The following is a 19,360-nucleotide window of genomic DNA, read 5'->3' as shown; positions in this document are numbered from 1 at the left end:
TTTTCTTTTTCTTTTTCTTTTCTTTTCTTTTCTTTTCTTTTCTTTTCTTTTCTTTTCTTTTCTTTACTTTTCTTTTCTTTTCTTTTCTTTTCTTTTCTTTAAGATCCTGGTCGCCACATAGACAGGCGCACATTCATTTTCGAAAATTATATACTTTCCTCTATTTACAATCGCCAATTTAACTTGATAATACATGAGTTTTGCAGAAATTGTGCATCTTACTTTAGCTTATGTGGTTGCGTGGCCACGAGAAAAGTTAGTATAGGCCGATGTGTAGCAACATCAATGTACATGATGGTTTTTATTCACCGTGCACGTGTTGGATAATTACAGAATGAACATAAAAACACACAAACGCAAATTTTGCAACATGACACAATTTTCCTTTTGTTGGACATTGACTAGTAGGATAAACAATACGAATGTAAATGGAAATAAGAATATCCAATATCCTTTTAAATTCGCAAAGTAACTTAACGTATATACGGTCACTGCTTGTGTTGACTGGGAGATGTTTTAGTTTATTGCAATTCTTAGTATGCAGGAAGTTGTTTTCTTAGTTCATTGTTTGTGCGCATTGTCATTAAATCTGGAGAATGTTTGTCTGGCATCGCTTATTGCTTATCTGACACCATCGTTTGACGAGCATTGTGCAAAAAATTATCGTTGACTGAAATAAAATAAAAAGCACACAAAACGGTTTCAAGTTTATACTTTACCTAAAGCAACATTTGGATGCTACGTGTTACACAACAGAAATCGTGCATTTTGTGCAGCGGTATGCAAATGTGATCAGCTTTTTTGGTTTGGTAAAAACAACCTGACCCAAGTGTAAGGACCGATGTGAGAGAATAAATGGTGTACACTACAATCTGTATATCCATGATAATACAACACTTATGGTGAAATGTTGTGTTCTCTCAAAAATTATTTAATGGAGACACAAACAAATGTATGAATTAAAAAAGTAAAGACACTTATTTGTGAGATTTTTCTCCCTCTTTTTAATCAAAACGCTTTCAATTATTGGTATTATTTTGAAAATGTTGTTCTTATTCTTTAATACCATGACTAAACAAAGGAGGAAGACCCGCCTGTAAAGGTGACGGTCAGGAAGTAAGAACGAGAAAATTCCGAGCAAAATTCCTGCCTGCAGATGTTGCATGGGATGACGCACTTGTCCACTGGCCCTATAAAACACCTGAGCAGCGCAGACTTCTGACAGCTGCTGGTGGATGCCACAGGACATCAGAATACAGAAGGTACATGTCTTGTACACACACACACATGTAACAATAGAAAAAAGGTTACATGCCTGAAGAAGAACCAGTTATATATATATATATATATATATATATATAAAATTTACATTTTATTCTACTTTTTTCCTCAGAGATGAATCGGTTTCTCTGCCTTCTGGCTGTGGGCCTGTACCTGTGCTTGCAATGCCAGGTCAATGAAGGTGAGTACTAACTCTGTCTTCTGACAGCAGCATATAACGTTTGATGCATTCCTCACTCAAGTGAAATGATCACATGGTTCTACCATTTGCCTTAGATATTTTCGAATTAATTTATGAGATGACAAAGAAATGTAAAAGTTTTATGCTTCTTCTTCTCTTCTGCATTTATATCTGTGTGTAACAAACATTTTCATGCAATAAGCAAAGTATCTTGCAGTCAGTGAAGCAAGGAGTGAATAAAAGCAAACATTTTCTCTTTTTTCAGCACATTTGAGTCAGAGCTTCATTGAAAACACTGTGATGGCAGCAAAGGCAAAGGTGGATGCAGCCTATCGTTATTCAAGGCAACAGTGAGTCTCCAGACCTCTTAAACTACAGCTAAATCTTCAGACCCTGAACCAATGGGCACAGCAAAAATCAAAGTATTTTTCAAGGTATCCTACTTGAAACTTTAACAAATATGAATTCCTCACACATCACAGGAGCTTGGATCGCGTGAGAAGAAACGCACATTACGCTGATGTTGTGCGGCTAATGAAGCAGCCCAGAGGAGCATCCCGCATTGCTGTGCGCTCTGCTGATTACCTGGCTAATTCTTTGCAAATGATCACCGAAAGTCTTGAAAAGCGTCACAAGCGCTCCATCAATGCCACAGGTGTGTATTTAAAAATGTTCATTTAAATTTCAATTGGTAAATTTTCCATTTTACTTAAATGTTGAAGTTAATTATTTTTCATCGTCTGTCTTATTCAGATTTGATCTCTAAGGAAAATCTACAGGCCCTCATTGAACTGACAGGCTGCTCTCCACGTCGCCGCATCCCTTCTTGTAGGACAACTCAAAACTTGCACACATATCGCACTGCAAGCGGTGTGTGCAACAACATGTGAGACAATCATTTATCATTTCCAGAATAATTATTTCCCATTTTGTCCTGACAGTGATGCCTATAATTTGGGACTTGGGTGAGGTCTTTTGTTGGATGTTGTTTATCTTTATACAATATAGTGTATCTGCTTCTCTCATGTAGGAAAAACAGCCGCTGGGGAGCCTCCAACACACCTTTTCTCCGCTTTCTCCCTGCTGAGTATGAGGATGGCACTTCTACACCTAAAGGCTGGACCCGTGATCAAGAAGTGAACAATCACATTCTTCCCCTGGTAAGACACTTTAGAATTTCATCTTTACTGGGCACACTCCAAAATGCTCTAAAGAAATATGTTCATGAAGCCTCTCTACACAGAATTCATTTTCTACACCCTCATACACAGGTGAGAGAAGTGTCCAACCGCATTTTGCCAACACCTACCGCTGACGTGCAGAGCGATCCACTCTACACTTTCCTGGTGACAATCTTTGCCCAGTTCACTGATCATGACCTGACCTTCACTCCTACTTCTCCTTCCATTGCTTCATTCAGTGACGGCATTGACTGTGGAAAGACTTGCACGCGCAGAGAGCCCTGCTTCCCCATTGATGTCAGTGCCACTGCATTACTCAGGGAAATACATATTTGCATTCAAATGCATGCAGAGTGAATGCTGAGTGTGTCTTGTCTTCCAAATAGATTCCTGAAAATGACCCCCGGTTCGGCAGTAATTCAGAGGATGAGTGCATTCCTTTCACCCGCTCAGCACCAGCTTGTGGCTCTGGAAACACTGGCTTCAACTTCGGTGCAAGCACAGTCCGCGAACAGATGAACACTCTCACGTCCTTCCTCGATGGAGGTGAAGTCTACGGCTCAGACGACGCCAAAGCTCACTCCCTCCGGGACCTCACCTCAGATAAGGGTCTTTTGAGGGTCAATGACATTTTTAATGATACCGGCCGTGAGTTATTACCCTTCAGCTCTATGAGTATCAACATGTGTGCCACTCGAGCTCGCATTACGAATAACTCAAATGCGAAGGAGGTGCCTTGCTTTTTCGCTGGTGAGTACCATCAAATACACTGACTTTCAAATATCTCAAGTGCACACAGCCAACAAGACTTGTTTTTTCCGCTCTAATATCATGTAATTTTAAGGTGACGATCGCGCCACTGAGAACAACGCACTGGCCGCTCTGCACACTGTCATGTTACGTGAACACAACCGACTCGCACGTGCTCTGGCCTGTCTCAATCCACAGTGGGATGGAGAGAGACTCTATCAGGAGGCTCGCAAGATTGTGGGCGCCTATCTCCAGGTTAGTGAGGAGCTAGACTTCCTGAAGTATTTTAATTACACTCATTATTCAATTACACTGCTGAGTTTCTCTTTGGTCTTTTAGGTGATGACATTCAGAGACTTCTTACATCACATTGTTGGTCCAGACGTCATTGCAGAGCTGCTGTCCACCTACCCTGGCTACGATGAAGACGTGAATCCCGGGATCGCCAATGTATTTGGCGTAGCTGCCTTCCGTTTTGCTCACCTGATGATTCAGCCAATCATTTCCCGTCTTGATGAGCAGTACGAGCAGCACCCTGAATACCCCAGCGATCTGCTGCACAGAGACTTCTTCACACCATGGAGAATGATCTTTCAAGGTAGAGACGAAATCTTTAACTTTTTAGTTCTATCGTCGAGGATTTTCAAAACTGAAATGATTTTGTGTGTTTCTCAGGTGGTGTGGACCCTGTCATGAGAGGGCTAGTGGGTCGCCCAGCCAAACTGAACACTCAGCAGCACATGATGTCTGAGGAACTGACGGACAGGCTGTTTAAGTTCTCCTCTAGGGTGGCACTGGATCTGGGTTCACTGAACATGCAGAGAGGAAGAGACCACGGAGTCCCTGGTATTTGTTTAATCTTTATAAATATAAGTATATTCAATCTGACAAGAGAGAACTGCAGTCCTTAAATATAAACCATAAACCTACTTTTTTGATTCATTTGATTGAGTATGTTTGATAGAAATTACTTGCTACAATAATCTTTATTTTCTTTCTTTATGTTATTTTAAGGTATTTTTTTTACTTAGTTATTTAGCTAATTATATATTATTCATATTATTTGTACTTCTATTGTTAATGAAACTTTGCAATTTCATTTTTTTCTTTAAAAAATTCCTATCATTGCATGTCAGTAATCAGTGAAGGACTTTAAGCTACTCTACCTTGCATGGAAAGTACTATACAAACAGTCAAAGGAGCTTGCAAAGAAAAGCGTCTGGACTTCTTTAAGTTACAAACACATTTTGATAGATTTTTTTGACTGATTAATATAATTAAGTTTGCTTAATCATTCGAGGCCTCTGATGAACATGCATAGAAGATGAACTGTCCTAAACTGTGCTTAATCCTTTTCAGGCTACAACAAGTGGCGCAAGTTCTGTGGACTGTCGCAGCCACAAACTCTTGAGGACCTGGCTGCAGTGCTGAACAATACAGATCTGGCACAGAGGCTGCTGAATCTCTATGGCACCCCTGACAACATTGATGTGTGGCTTGGAGGAGTGTCAGAGCCATTTGTCCATGGAGGACGAGTGGGACCTCTGTTTGCCTGCTTGATCGCAACTCAGTTCCAAAAGATCCGTCAGGGAGACCGGTAAGCAGAAGGAAAACAAAGCGAACACTGTTGAGGCTCAGGGGGCTGTGTTAGCCTTACTGTTGGATTTGGTCTTTAAACTTTAAACGTTGTCCCATTTCAGACTTTGGTGGGAGAATGATGGAGTCTTCACTGAGGCTCAGAAACGGTCACTGAGGCAAACATCAATGGCTCGTATAATCTGCGACAATACCGGTATCACTGAAGTCCCTGAAAACCCCTTCCTGTTCCGGCCTCGAGGGAATGGCTACACCCAGTGCGAGAACATCCCTAAGTTCGACCTCAATCCATGGAAGGAGGGTGGTGAGTCCTTGATGTGAAATTAGACTCCAGACAGTCAGTGACATTGGATTATTTAGGAAATAATTATTTTTGCTTATCTTGCATGTCACTAATCAGTGAAGCACTTTAAGCTACTCTTAAAGGATTTTGGACATACTGATTTTTACCTTTTTTTTTTTAAGATTCAGATGAATCTTCAAGTTCAGAAGAAGATCCAGGTAAACCTCTCACTTATTGTTCTATATTATATTGTCCATGCATGTTCAAATTTATATTAAAGTATTACATGTAGCTTATATTCAAGTTTACAGGTTATTTCGTTATAATAGCACTTATGTTATTTTTCAGAAACAGAACCACCTTTTACCCCTAGCCCCCCTGAAAACCAACGGAACATTGCTTTCTCAATGCGACTTGGCAGCAACTCCCCCAACGCTGGCAATCCAATCATTTTCCGTGAAGTGATCTACAATGGACAGAACGGCTACAACACTCAGAATGGGATCTTTACATGTGAGACCCCGGGTGTTTATGAGTTTGAGTTCAGCCTTACGATTTTCCAGAGGTCTGCCAATGTGGATCTGGTGCGCAACGGGAACCGGATTCTTCACTCATTCACCACAAAGCATACCGGTTACCTGATGGCCAGTGGAAGCATTTATGTTCAGCTTGAGCGTGGTGACAGGGTCTGGCTGGTTGCTCGTAACAGTGCCAATGGCATCACTAGTAACAGCTACTTCAACGGGCATCTGCTATTTGAAGTGTAGGATGTTTACTAATAGACAGCATCCTCACAACAATGCCCAGTTTTTTTTGCATGTCTTTTGTTTAACTTGCACCTTTTAAAAGGCTGCCTTTAGGTTATGATAATTCTAACTAACTATTATAATCATTTTGTAGGTTACTAAGATTAAAGTGACCCCAATCTAAATCCCTTAACCTCCTTGACCTGGCGTCCACATATGGGGACATCACATTTCGGGTTGTCTAGACCACAACACTAAATTTTGCTCTTTCAAATGAGCCATATTGCTCAAACAGGCACCATTGTTGTTTCTCATTTTGATTTTGTACTGAGGAAAAATGCTGCTGTGTTCAGACACCAAATAAAGAGTTCAATTATGACACTACAAATCTCAAATAGCAAAGAGAAATTTAAAATGAAAGAGTTGGGGTATTAGGAGGTTAAAGATAAAACAACTGAAACATGCTGTGGTTAATATGTTGCACTCTTTAAATGTTTTAAAGATTTTCATTTAATGAAGAAATATGTACAATCCATTGATACCTGTGCTTGCAAAAAGGGATGAAGAAGTTTGTTGTGAAGATTCATTTTAATCGTGAATGATTTGTTCAATCTTGTCTTTTAAATTCCTGAAGATTTATTGTTTTTCATCCTTTTCCTAAATCACATAAGAGATATTTCAAAGATCATGCATTTATTCATAAACATTTATGACTTTCAGTTCCTAATAAATGAAAATTAAAATGAGCAACTAGATGTTTTCTTTTGATCCGTCCAACTCTGAAAGTCAGAGCTGAATGCTCCATGCAGACCAGGAGATGGCGTTGTCGTAGAGGCTTTTAAATTACAGGAAACTAGGCAGACGCGCAACCACGTGGATCAAATTCACTGACTTTACTAGAATGTTGTGATTATGCTGATTCTTGAGTTATTTTAACTCAATCTGTATGAAAATAGATGATTCTTTAAAAACATAACACTTAATTTCGTTTAATGTTTCCTTTAAACAGTTTGAAAGTTTGTGATAGTTTCATTAGAACAAAGAAACAAAGCAGATTGATCTTTCAAAGATGACTAAAGCAAAAGAAAATATAATATATTCTGGCGGTATTTATCCCCGTGTTTCTGAAGAGATGAACCCAATTCAGTAGTTGGTAAATCCTTTTCAAAGCCAAGTTTCTCTTATTGTAAAAATAAATTATCTAAACTATTACAGATCATAAACGCACGCTCCCATGAAGTGGTCCGCATTCAAAAAGGGGTTTTCTATTATAAGTTCATGTCAGAATTTGCAGCCTGACAACAAGTACAAAATTTCTCAAATAAAGAACTCAAATCAAATTTTAAATAGGAGGTACGTTATCGACTTAATTTACATAAAGCACTTCACCACTTTGAGACTGAGAGTTTAAAAGCATTCTTTAATCATTTGTTTTACATTTACTTATCGCAAAGGTTTGGAATAGTTCTTTTGTTTTGTTTTGTTTTGTTTTTTTGTTTGTTTTTGTTTTTTACTTTCAAAGGATGCACATTTTACACTTTAATGAGCGAAAGTAAAATAGCGTTAATGCAACACCCGTGCATTTTACACTATTAAAAATTTTCACCTCAATTTTCATCTCAACTGCAGATGTGTCCAAACATCTGCAGTTGAGATGAAAATTTTGCAGTAATGTGTTGGGCAGATGTTAACTGCACTGATATCATGAAGCCAATTTGCAGTGAAAACCCATTTTGATCAAACAGCCTATAACAGTCATGTGGGGGATTTATTCAGATCTTCGCGCACAAACAGACGGTCTTCTCTCTGTGTTATTGAAACTAGCTATGGACCAATCCCTGTTTTCCATTTGGCTTGCAATATTTTATTCTATATAGGGGAGACCGGGGATAGTTGTAACATTTTTGACATTTCTGTCTGTAAATTGGAGCTCGTTTAAGGTAGTGGATTCAAAATGTAATGCAAAGTATTTACATGTCTCTGCTATTAAATGGTGCAGCTATTTTCTCTGGAGCACAATTACCCATTGCATGGTATGGTCTCAAACACGAAGAGTGAAATGTTACAATTAACCCCATAGTCTGGGTTAGTTGTAACATATCCTGGGGTAAAATGTAACACAATGAAATAAGGGTACTAACAAAACATTAACATGTAATCTTTGTTTATTCAACACATGAATGCACTTAGAGCCATTTATGTAATTATGTGTGTGTGTGACAGAATGCAGAAATCTAGCTTTTGAACATATTCCAACCCCCCAAAAAGACAAATTATGGAATTTTCTGCAACTGAATATTTCATTAATTTTGGTTGGTCTTCCTTGAGTTTGGCCTCATTGGCTCAGTGGGCATTATAACCTACAGCTCTTGCACCAATTTTGAACATAACAATGAAGCTGAAAAAATGTAGTTGTTCACCAGCATCGCAATTCCATTACTTTTTATCATGGCTTACCTTGGTGTGGTTTGCAAAGTGCTTCAGAAAGATGAGGAAATCTGTTTCTTGTACCCATCCTGATTTATTTCCACTACCAGTACTTCCTACTGGTCCATCTCTGACACAGAGGTCTGCATAATGTATGTGTGGGAACACAAACAGTGGAGGAATTGTGTTGCCAATGGCATTAACCGCATATACAAATGCGACCAGTGAACCTCTCTCTGCTGATGTCGTTGCCCCAACTTGTTTAATATAAGTTAAAGTAATAGTGTGGTAAGTTGCAACATCTGCATTATTGTTACAACTAACCCAGACTGTTGCTGTTACAACTGACCCAGACTCCTATAGCCATGAACTAGCTAACATTACAGCCAACGGCTAAAACATTAGCACTAAAGACCTACACAGAATATATCCCCATAGACATACAAATAACATAATTTAAGTTTGATGAGTTTAACTGCAAAGCAGATAATGCTATTACAAATTGAAATAAAGTAGAAAAACTTACTTTTTGGCATACAAATCACTTTTTTTCATGTTAAATTGTCTGTGTTTGACAAAATGTGCTGATTTTTCACATGTGATAGCAGAACTGAATTGGGCATGCACAGGATGAGTCACATCATTTGAAACTTAGCCCTGATTGGAGAAATTGGAAGTGTTACAACTGACCCACGTTACAACTATCCCCGGTCTCCCCTACAAACATTAAACAGAACTTAATCCGAATGTTTGGGGAAACTTTAGCTGGGTGATGTGCTTAAGGAAAGAAAAGTGGCCTCAATTGCAGATGCCGACACTTCTCCCGGGGATCTGCGTCCTTTCCTAAATAAATAAACAAACATATAGCGATCGATTAGGGACGTGGAGGGTCGCATTAGCTCTGTTGTTTTCTGCACAGTGGAGAGGAGGGACAGAAACCAGCTGCAGCGTCTGCGACTCCCCCTTACGCACAAGCCACGCCCCTCCTGCCCTCCCAGGACACGGTGCCATTCGTGCAGAGTGGATTTGGTTGTCCCATGGGAGCAGGGGAATTCTGGGGAGGACGAACGGCACACGATACCCCATTGTTTGGTTTAGCAGTCACCAACCCCCCCTCTCCACACCTCTCCCCAGCTCCTCCCTAAAACGCACGGCCTGACCGTCTCAGTGGGTTAAATTGATTAGAAAGACGTTTGCGGTCTGACTAATCCCCCATTCTCGCTCCGGCTCCCTGCTTCACCGAATTACAAAAGCCACACATTTAGAAAGTCTTGCGGGTTGCGATAATCGCGGCCGAGCCTCTCACACCTGCGGGGCTGAAGAGTCGGGGCAGGCCGGACAAGTCAATACTAGACGAACTCCCAAACACACAGGTTACAGCAGGAAGATTTCGGTTAATGATCTGCATGGTCTTTTTCTTCTGTTCAATTCTCAAGGTGCACAAAAGCCTAAAACCATGAACATTAAATTATAATCGACAATACTCCTGTACAGTAATTTAAGTTATTTTCCATTTATTTGGAGGAACTTTTTTTCTCAATTATAGTTAAAATCGGTTTTCTTAAAAGAGTCAATGATACAATACTTTTTTAAAAGTATTTTTGAGGATTCTTTATTGACTCCATGCACATGTAGAGGATTTTCACAGAAGAGCTTTGTGTCATCCTCTTATCATTTTTTTTTTTGCCTGCATTTAAAAATTTCGAGATCCTCCCCTGCTTAACATTACACGTGGCCCATCACGATGACAAATTCTGTAGCACTTACACCAGAGGAACTATTAAAAACTTGTCATTTAAATAGTAAACAAATAGATCGTTACACGCACACACACAAGCATACAACAAAACGTCAATTCCATACAATCTACATCTTAACATTTAAAGAGCACATCCTTGTCGTTTCCTTGAGATCTACAGGAATTTTATCTTTCGCCTCTGTGTCATCATGTATAGATTTTGTCATGGTTTTAGGGTTAAGTAGAGCTGTCAGTCATTTTAGGAAAAGTGTGTGAGGGAGACGGCGACAGGGCGGAGACTCGGCAGCAGGATTCCCCAAGACTGCTTTCATAATTGGGGGAACATCTGACTTTGTCCCGCGCTGGCAGATGGTGAGCTGAGGCGCGATCCAAGGGGGGAGATTTACATTCATTGTCCAGGCGCACAAACTCCACATAGAGACAATAGTCTCGGTAAGGGGCAGAGAGCCCGCGTTGGGGGGGTAACTTTCCCTTTCATAGCCAGACGAATGGAAGCGGAAATTAATTTTATTCCCCCCCAAATGTAACCCAAAAGCATTGGACATACAACCCAAATTTGACTTTAATGAAAGTAATAACAGATCAGAAAGCACGAATGGTAAAATGAACCCATCAGCACTGTGCTTGGTTTCTTTAATATGAGCCAGTAACGAAATCATCAGATGGAGCAGCAAAGGAAACTTTGTCAGACTCTCAAAACTCGTAAGTTCATGTATTCCATTTTTTCTGCGGACTACAGAGGATGGTAATCATGTTTGTTAACAGCATTATTTGTAACGGGTCTCATGACTAGGTTGGATTTGTAGAGACAGTCTGTCGTATTGATTAAGAGAACTCATTTCGGGCACTGTCAGGCAGCGCTTCAAACGCCAATCAGAGTGCAGCGTCGTCGGCTGCTGGCGGAGATTGATGGACCAACCAGACGGCCATTGTTGCTGCTGACACTGATGCGATGCGTCCTCAGCGGAATCACCGCGTTCAAAGGAGCAGACGGTCGAGCTGCTGAATGCGTGCCTGTCGAGAGCGCACTTGTGTTAAATGTTGACTTGAATGAATAGACCAAACAGAACTGGCTGTACGGGCTTTTAAGGGCAGTATAGCTGCGCAGCATGTACAAGACAATCTGAAACCAAACGCCAGTAATTGTTTTTTAAATACACAAAAGCGCCCAGAAATTCTTAAAGTGAGCAAAGTTTTTTTCTTTTCCCCCCTAACGTAACCTTTCACGTACCTTTTAATAAAAGATTTCGATGACTACACTCCTACTTCTGCCACACACACAAAGAAAAAAAAAGTGAAATATAGTATACACACTAAATTCTTAAATTAACACCGTTTCTTCATTATAAATGTTTTATTGTGGTTTTATGTGATTTTTATCTAGGGAAACTTCTCTGTGTTTAAAAAAGTTTGCTGCTGGAGTCACAGGTTGGATGCTGAATCTGGCAGCAGACCAAACAAGGGATGCACTTTGCACCAATGAGAGCACCCATTTCAACAATCCCATATGGCATCGAGGCCCCGCCTCCACGCCCCATCCCAGCTGAGGGTCTCATTCATGCTTCAACACAGTCGTTCGCTACAAGCTTCCTGGCCCTCGGATCAACTGGTTTGATTCGATTTGGCCCTGTGACAAAGGAAGACTTTCTGCACACTCATACTTTAAAGAATATTTCGAGACTAGCTCCCGGATATCTGCGGAGCTGAACGCACAGAGCCCGTTCGGACTGACGGTGGAGATGTGCGCTTGGAGAATGCTTCACATCAGTGGAAGGATATATTTACTATCATCATTTGAACCATAAAAGAAAGTCCTTTCGGATTTTTAATGAGACGCCCCTGAAACATCACACAGCGTCGGTTACTTCTTTCCCCCTACAAAGCTCTGTAAATGCTCAGTTCGTTTGTGGCGCTTTGGAGGAGCGCAGCGCGTTGAAGTGGACCTTTTCTTGTGTGCCAAAGTGCTTTAGCTGCCTAGCTCAGTGTTTTTTTCAACTGCTTCAAGAAAGTGTTACCAGCCGATCGGAGCAGGGTGTAAATGTTTGGAATCCAGGAACATCTGATTCGTGAAGTGAGCGGATTAAAAGAAAGAGGTCTTGGAGAGGAGATGGATCCAGTCCGGTCGTGGGTGCGCACTGTTGGGGTTGTGGATGCGAACGTCGCAGCGCAAAGGTACAGAACAAACTCAGCTGATCTGCTGACTTTAGGTTCTCACCATCCTCTCATCTGATACGCCCATGCTTGTTTGACTGCTCATGATGGAGACATTATTATTATTATTATTATTATAAGTTCGAACATTAGAAGAGGCAACCTTTGAGAAAAGAGCTGAAAACTACTTGTTGCAAAATATGACACCAGTCCCCTATAAAACTCACTGCCCCCAAACTCGTAAAAACTTCCTTAAAAGTGACGAAAAAAATAACAACAAACATTTTTCATAATGCTTGAAATGATAATGAAACTTGCCCCAAATGCAAAACAGCTAACAATTATTTATTTGTACATAAAGGCAAGAGGCATTTAATAACGTCATTAGTTTTCGTTCACAGGAGCGGAGATCACTGTTAAAGCTGTTTGTGACTAAAACGAAATACATATTTTTCCCAGAGCAGCTTTAGCTTCAGCTTAAAGGCAACTTCATCGTCACCTGCCACAAACTTTACAGCTCTGATTTTTTTAAAAACAGAAATGACAGATTTTCCAGTGTTCCTTTCTTCTACTTACCGTAGATGTTCAGTCAGCTTCTGCACACATGTATTAATTAATATATATATATATAAATATATTTACAACACACAAACCGTATTGTACTTCAATGTTGAAGAAACAGTCATGAAGAAAGCAGAATCATTTTCAAGATGAAAAGTTGGCAACATGCTAAACAGCGCAGCGCGCATATTTTAATAGAGCAAATAGAAAACAGTTATCAGGATTATTTATTCATTTTTTAAAGTATTTTAGTGATTTTTTTAAGCGGATGGCTGTTTGTTTTTTAATCGACACTTATTTTGTTCAACTAGAAACAAAAACTGAAGTTGTCAAGACAAAATCTAAAGTGCACTCGAGTGTGATTTGAGGTCTTTTTCAGACAAAAGTAAAATTACAGAAAAATTTAACAAACAGTCAAACCTGCTCTGAACCAGCCCGCAGATTCATAACAGTCTCTTTTTTTTATTAAGATGAATTCAAACAAGCGTTTCACGTGTCCAAATCTTTAATCCGCGTTAATTAAACACTCAGTGTCCTAATGTATATTTTAACTATGATGCTCCGCCATCGACACAATTTTCACTTAAACAAGACGTCGACACTTTTCAATTTTCAAGTTAAAAGAAAAGAAAAAAAAGTTTGAGTAAGTTTGGCTTATAATGACGTTTTTTCTGTATTTTTTTCTAGTCCATATTTGGTTCTCCTTGAAGGGTCAAATGTATGCAAAATTATCCATCAGTTTAGTTATTTTATTTGTTTGGCTTATGCTAATAATCTACAATTAATGTATGGATCAAAGAAAGACTTTGAAGAAAAAAAATGCACGATGATAAATATGCTTTTAATATTTTAATGTTTTAATTAATTCAAGCTATAGTAAATTTAATGATAGTTATTGTTGCATTTAATCTATTTTAATTTAACTTTCAAGATTTATTGCAAATAGAGAAAAGTGTTTTAGTTTAGTTTGTTAGCATGCTTGCTGTGTTTCTTTGTCCATATTATTATTATTATTATTATTATTATTATTATTATTATTATTATTATTATTATTATTATTGTTGTTGTTGTTGTTGTTGTTGTTGTTAATAATAATAATAATAATAATAATAATAATAATAATAATAATAATAGAAAGCTTGTTAATTGTCATTTAATAAAAGGAAAACAAGTATTTCTATTTGATGCTATAAATGTGTTTAATTAAATAAAGTATGATAATATTCAGTGTGATAAGCGTGAGCTGACTGTCTCTTCCGGTTGTGTCCTAAGTGGAGTGGCCCTGTCGAGAGCTCATTTCGAGAAGCAGCCGCCCTCAAATCTCCGCAAGTCCAACTTCTTCCACTTTGTCCTGGCGCTCTACGACAGACACGGCCAACCTGTGGAAGTGGAGAGGACTGCGTTTGTGGACTTTGTGGAGCACGAAAAGGTGTGTGACTGTTCCCGAAAGCTTAGAGATGTCAATTCTACATCGAGTTTTAATATTTAACGTGTTTAATCAAAATCGCACGACATTAGAGATTATCCACATGTATTTGTAATATACAGTATTTCAGCCGTAACCAGGTGCTCAGCTTAATTTCCCCCATCCTTGGTAAAGCCAAGCATATCGAACAGCTGACGGCTACATGTTTACACAAGCTTTACCCCCAATGAGCTGATGATGTGGGATTGAAAAAGAATATCTAATGACTAATTAGCAGCTTGCCTCATTAGGAGGACATCACTACTTTTTTAAAATGCAAATTATGCTCGCTCCTGTTAAGTTATACAGTGAACTAATCATCAAAGTCTCCTTTTCCTTCATGCCTCTCTCCCATACTCTAAATACTGCTGTATGGGGTGGGGGGATTCCTCAAGTTGGACAACACCAAAATAAAGAAGGGTGCAGCATGGAGAGAAAGACAGAAAGAGTTTGAGATATGCCTGGAGTAAAGCCTTATGCCCAGTGTTAATGGATGTTTTTGCCTTGTGGTGAGGGGGCACAAATCTCCTGAACTTCTGGCAACCACTGCACTCTGTGGAAAAGACAAGGGGAGTCTATCCTAACAACTAAAGTTCTAGCATACTTTTGGGTTTTTGGAGCTTCGAAGTGAGGCAGGCAGCAATCCTGATGCCGGGGCCGAAGCTGTTGGCGTGCTCCCCTTTGTGCCACACAGACCATAGACTAATATGACGGCAGTGGAGAGGTTCATTTTCTGCATGGTTACCCTGGCATCTGTTTTTGCTTTGTAATTGCGCAGAGGTAGAGTGATGCTATGGTGAAGTAAACGTCCCTCTGTGTATATTTACAAAAGTTATGAAGCTGGGCATCCATCTATCTCCAGGTGTGTTCTCATATTAAGTTTGGAGCTTTTTCATCTTATCTTCATGCATCTTAATTTCCACCCCGTTTCCTCTCCTCTCCTTGCAACTGTCTCCATTTCCCAGTTTCTCCACTCCCCCAACCTTCTTGTTCTCTCGCCTCCTTTCTCGCGCTCATCTCTGCGATGCCAGCCTCCTGGGTTATTGGACCAGAGAGCATTCCTCTGAGACCACTTAGAAAGACCAGTGGAGGTAGAGAAAGAGAAAGGAAGAGGGAGAACACAGAAGAGGGGGGGGGAAGAAGGAAGAAGTGAGAGGCTAGCGGAGAGTGTAGGGCAGGGGGGTGTAAGGAGGGATAGCAGAAAGGAAGTTTTTCTGTCAAGGTCGACTGCTGCTCAGTCTCACACGCAGTACTTTCCACTCGCTGGAACACACTTTGCCCTCACACACACAAGTGCATATAGCCATGCCTGCTACCTCACTGCAGCGAGGACCACTGCATTTGATCCGAGGGGTTTTTTAGGCATTTGTATCAGAGATGACAGTTCAACCTCTACAAAGAATATCCGACTCAAGGTTAAGTGCTCAGCTTATGAGCACAACACAGGGTCCCAAATGAGCTTTGAGCCTACAACTCTCTGATCTCGATGCTGCTCCATGGGAAGGGCGAGCTGCAGGATTAGGCAAGACTCACTGTGCTTAACCCTGTTTACTGATGCCCAGCTGTGCTTATCTGTATCCCAGCGAGCCTAACTGTATTCTCTGCGTTTGTCTGTACGCCTGCCTCTCTTTTTGCAAGGAGCAGACGGGAGAAAAGACCAACAACGGTACTCACTACAAGCTGCAGCTTCTCTACAGCAATGGTGAGTAGGTTCAAAGATGAGCAAAAATTGGACAAACCTGACACAGCTCTGCTCTTGACTTACCCATTAATTTCCCCTCTAGCTCTTATCACTAGATTTATACAATTTACTGTTCAGCTTTTCAAGCTGTTACTTATGGACCCATGTATAGGGAAATGAGGTGCACGCTGCCTCCCCATCCCAACACCTCCTCAGCTCCTCGATTCCTCTTTCCACTTCCCCCATGGTGCTTCCACAGCAGATCAGGGGGGATACACAGAAATTTGGTTCCCATGAGCCACTGCTGCCCCAAGTCTGTCGCAGTGGCACCCATGGGAGAGAAGATAAAAGACGCGTTCCAGAGCAACCCGCTGATACACACGCATACATACAAGTACACTAAAAGCACTTCCTCTCATCCCCTTCCCCCAAGCGTTATCAAAGGCATCTCAATCGAGACTTTGATGAAAGGAGCACATTTTAAAGGCAATACTTTCCAAACTCTCCATGAAAAAATTCACAGGCAGCGTGGTCTCCTCTGAGGGAGTAGTTCAGTGCGTGTTGTCTCCTTCTCCTGAGGCAAAGTTTTAAAGAGACACACCTGATTACATGCAAGTAAGAAGAAATGTTTTAAAAAAGAAACAACCCGTTTGTTTCTTCATTTAAACTCTTTAATAAGCCGATCAGCTCCCGTTCGAACGCAGCAGAATGTCTCCTGCCAGTCATAGCTTCACACAGGAACAACCATAAAAGGAACAGCTTGACAAGCCGTGAGATTCTGGTTATAAATTGTGGCCTTAGAGTCGAATATGAGTAATAATCATCAAACATCAAATAACTCAATCCCCTCAGAAACCATCAGAGAGGAAATTTGAACTGCATGCCAATCTTGTTCCTCCATGTTGGCTGGACAGAGTTCAATGCTTTTTTTTCTTAGAGCCTATCCAGATACTGTGGAAAAAAAATTCTATCATAAATCTTTCCATCTTATTTTGAGAATCCACAGAGATTTATCGCTGAGTGGTTAGGAGAGGTAAGAGAGTTTAAGGGCTTAATGTGACAGATCGGTTATGTTTTGCAATTAATTTAAAATGAGCATCTCTTCTTTGGAGGTTTCCAGCACAATAGAAATGTCTCTTTCAAGCTTCAGTAGCCTCTACCCGCAGCTTACATCCAACTAAAGAATGACAATTATTTCAGTGTAACAGAATTGTTCTCATGCTTGAAACACTTTATAAAAAGTGACATCTTCTTTTTTTTTCCTGCAGGGGTTCGCACTGAGCAGGATCTTTATGCACGACTTATCGACTCCGTCACTAAACAGGTTGTTAAACTTTCCTAAAGTTTTCCCTTGAATGGGATTCCTCTTAGAGTTTTAAGAAACAGCAGTTAATTTACTTTTACATGAAACTCAGTCTGACCCTTTGCCCCTTGCTTCTTCCTCTCAGCCCATATCGTATGAGGGACAAAACAAGAATCCAGAAATGTGTCGAGTTCTGCTCACACACGAGGTTATGTGCAGGTGAGTGTCACACACACACACACACACACACACACACACACACACACACACACACACACACACACACACACACACACACACACACTAACCTGCACCTACAAATGTCAAGTACTTGTATCCATTACACTCTTTCACTTTGTTTTGTCTCAGTCAGCTTTAAATGGGTTTTGTGGTGATGCTTGGGGCTGTACTTTTTAAAAAATTACCCTGTTATTGAACTGTAAGTCTAGGTTGTCCATCATCATCCTTGTTACAGTTGTAACCCACCGCTGCTGTCTGCTGTGAGGCAGCATGTCCCTGGTTAAGCTCCCGTTCCGTCTTGGAGCGCTCCACTCTCTCGGGCCTGTGGTTTTTGCAGTCAGAAATCAACTGACAGCAGCAAACACTTTAGGGGATCAATCTGCTTTTGGCTCATGGAAATAAAAATTATGTTTAGACATGCATGAACTTCATCGGCACTGGATGACAAGTGCGGTGGTGCAGCCAGTGCCAAAGAGCAACTTCGGAAGCAGAGCGAGTTTAAGAAGGCTGGTCGTGGCTTAGGTAGCTGTTTTTTTTGTGGATGTAGAAGAACTTTAAGAGTGTCTGGAAGTGGGCCTTGACCTATAGGATGTGAGGGCCACAGGAAGAAGGCTAGGGGGACTGGAATATCAGGAGGAGGGCTGAAGCAGAGTGAGCTTTGCCATTGTGTAGCCAGCAGATGCCCGAATGTGACTCACAGCTGGCTAATAACAGAGCCGAAGAGGCAGAGGGCAAGCGTCACAGCTGGGGAGTGAGGCCGTCTGACAGGGGGGCGGAGGGGGGGCAGGGCAGGGCCAAGCTGGGACACGAGAGGGGTAAGGCGAGGTGTAGGGGTGGCAGATGGTTAGGGGTGGGGGCACTTTTGTTATGCAGTGAAGGGGAGTTGGGGGCTTTGGGAGGGGTTGTTGAGGGGGACTGGTCGGCCAGCAGGCTCCTCGGACAAGACCGCTGACGAATGGTAGGATGTTATGGGACGGTGTGCGTGCGCAGTAAAGCTGCGTGGGGGTTGAGTTTGATTTCAAAATCAATGTGACAGATTGCCTAGCTGGCTTTTCACTTTTTCAATGGTCCCTCACTGTTTGTAGGGTGTGTTGTTGTACCTTTTCTTCCTCTTTTATTCTTTTGTCCATTCTTCCCCACCCCTCCCATGCTGCTTTTGTGTGTTCCTGGATCACGGCCCACTGTGGGGCAGAGCAGCCGGGGTCTATGGATGTGGATGGGTCAGAGAAAAATGGTGGCTCCTCCTGTTTAATTTGTTGTTGTTGATGGGTTTTTTTTTTTCCCCACTACGCTAACTTTTTCCACTTTCCTGTTTCTTTAACCGCCCACTCAGTCGCTGCTGTGAGAAGAAAAGTTGTGGCAATCGAAATGAGACGCCGTCCGATCCAGTCATCATTGACAGGTAATAAAATCCAAGCATGTCCCACACAGTGTCCATCACCTCAAACCATCACCTATCTATACTATCTAAACTCTCACAACAGTCCCCTCTGCACCAACTGTAGAAGAAGCTTACACATGCTCTCTGTTCATTTAAGACATAATACCTAACTGTGCGTGTATGCATCACATGTCAATCTTGTTCTTCTTCTCCATGGGAAGTATGTTCATTGTTTCTCCGGGGCAATTTACACCACATCACTGCAAACAGGCGGTAACATCCAGTGAAAAGCGCCCGTGTCTGTCTCCCATGTGTCTTTCTGTCTGCGGCTTTCTGTTTATCGGCTGATCTATCTTCCAGCTTGCTGGGATCTG

At 41.0% G+C, this 19,360-nt stretch overlaps 2 protein-coding genes across 5 annotated transcripts in view; both read left to right on the top strand.

Annotated features, from left to right (window-relative positions):
- Positions 1-1,166: 1,166 nt before the first annotated feature.
- Positions 1,167-6,764, top strand: LOC101476956 (eosinophil peroxidase). Its single transcript, XM_004544628.3, has 15 exons — positions 1,167-1,262; positions 1,394-1,462; positions 1,728-1,812; positions 1,945-2,117; positions 2,216-2,348; positions 2,493-2,622; positions 2,734-2,940; positions 3,030-3,393; positions 3,488-3,648; positions 3,733-3,991; positions 4,069-4,239; positions 4,753-4,990; positions 5,094-5,293; positions 5,455-5,490; positions 5,621-6,764. The coding sequence occupies exons 2-15, from the start codon at positions 1,396-1,398 to the stop codon at positions 6,037-6,039; spliced, it is 2,643 nt and encodes an 880-aa protein (XP_004544685.2). The 5' UTR covers positions 1,167-1,262; positions 1,394-1,395; the 3' UTR covers positions 6,040-6,764.
- Positions 6,765-11,759: 4,995 nt separating this feature from the next.
- The window catches only part of ebf2 (EBF transcription factor 2), a 28,478-nt gene continuing 20,877 nt past the window's right edge, over positions 11,760-19,360 (top strand). For 2 of the 4 annotated variants that reach the window (XM_004544627.2, XM_004544625.2), the window contains exons 1-6: positions 11,760-12,376; positions 14,189-14,345; positions 16,026-16,083; positions 17,331-17,386; positions 17,511-17,584; positions 18,939-19,007. In XM_004544627.2, coding sequence (XP_004544684.2) covers positions 12,243-12,376; positions 14,189-14,345; positions 16,026-16,083; positions 17,331-17,386; positions 17,511-17,584; positions 18,939-19,007 — 548 coding nt within the window. In that variant the 5' untranslated portion in view covers positions 11,760-12,242. Of the gene's footprint in view, positions 12,377-14,188; positions 14,346-16,019; positions 16,084-17,330; positions 17,387-17,510; positions 17,585-18,938; positions 19,008-19,360 lie in introns of all 4 variants that reach the window. The other 2 variants (XM_004544626.2, XM_012917236.2) reach the window with 1 other exon arrangement.

Source organism: Maylandia zebra, linkage group LG12 (assembly GCF_041146795.1).
Source record: "Maylandia zebra isolate NMK-2024a linkage group LG12, Mzebra_GT3a, whole genome shotgun sequence".
NCBI classification, from domain to species: domain Eukaryota; kingdom Metazoa; phylum Chordata; class Actinopteri; order Cichliformes; family Cichlidae; genus Maylandia; species Maylandia zebra.
This window is presented reverse-complemented; position numbering and strand designations above follow the sequence as displayed.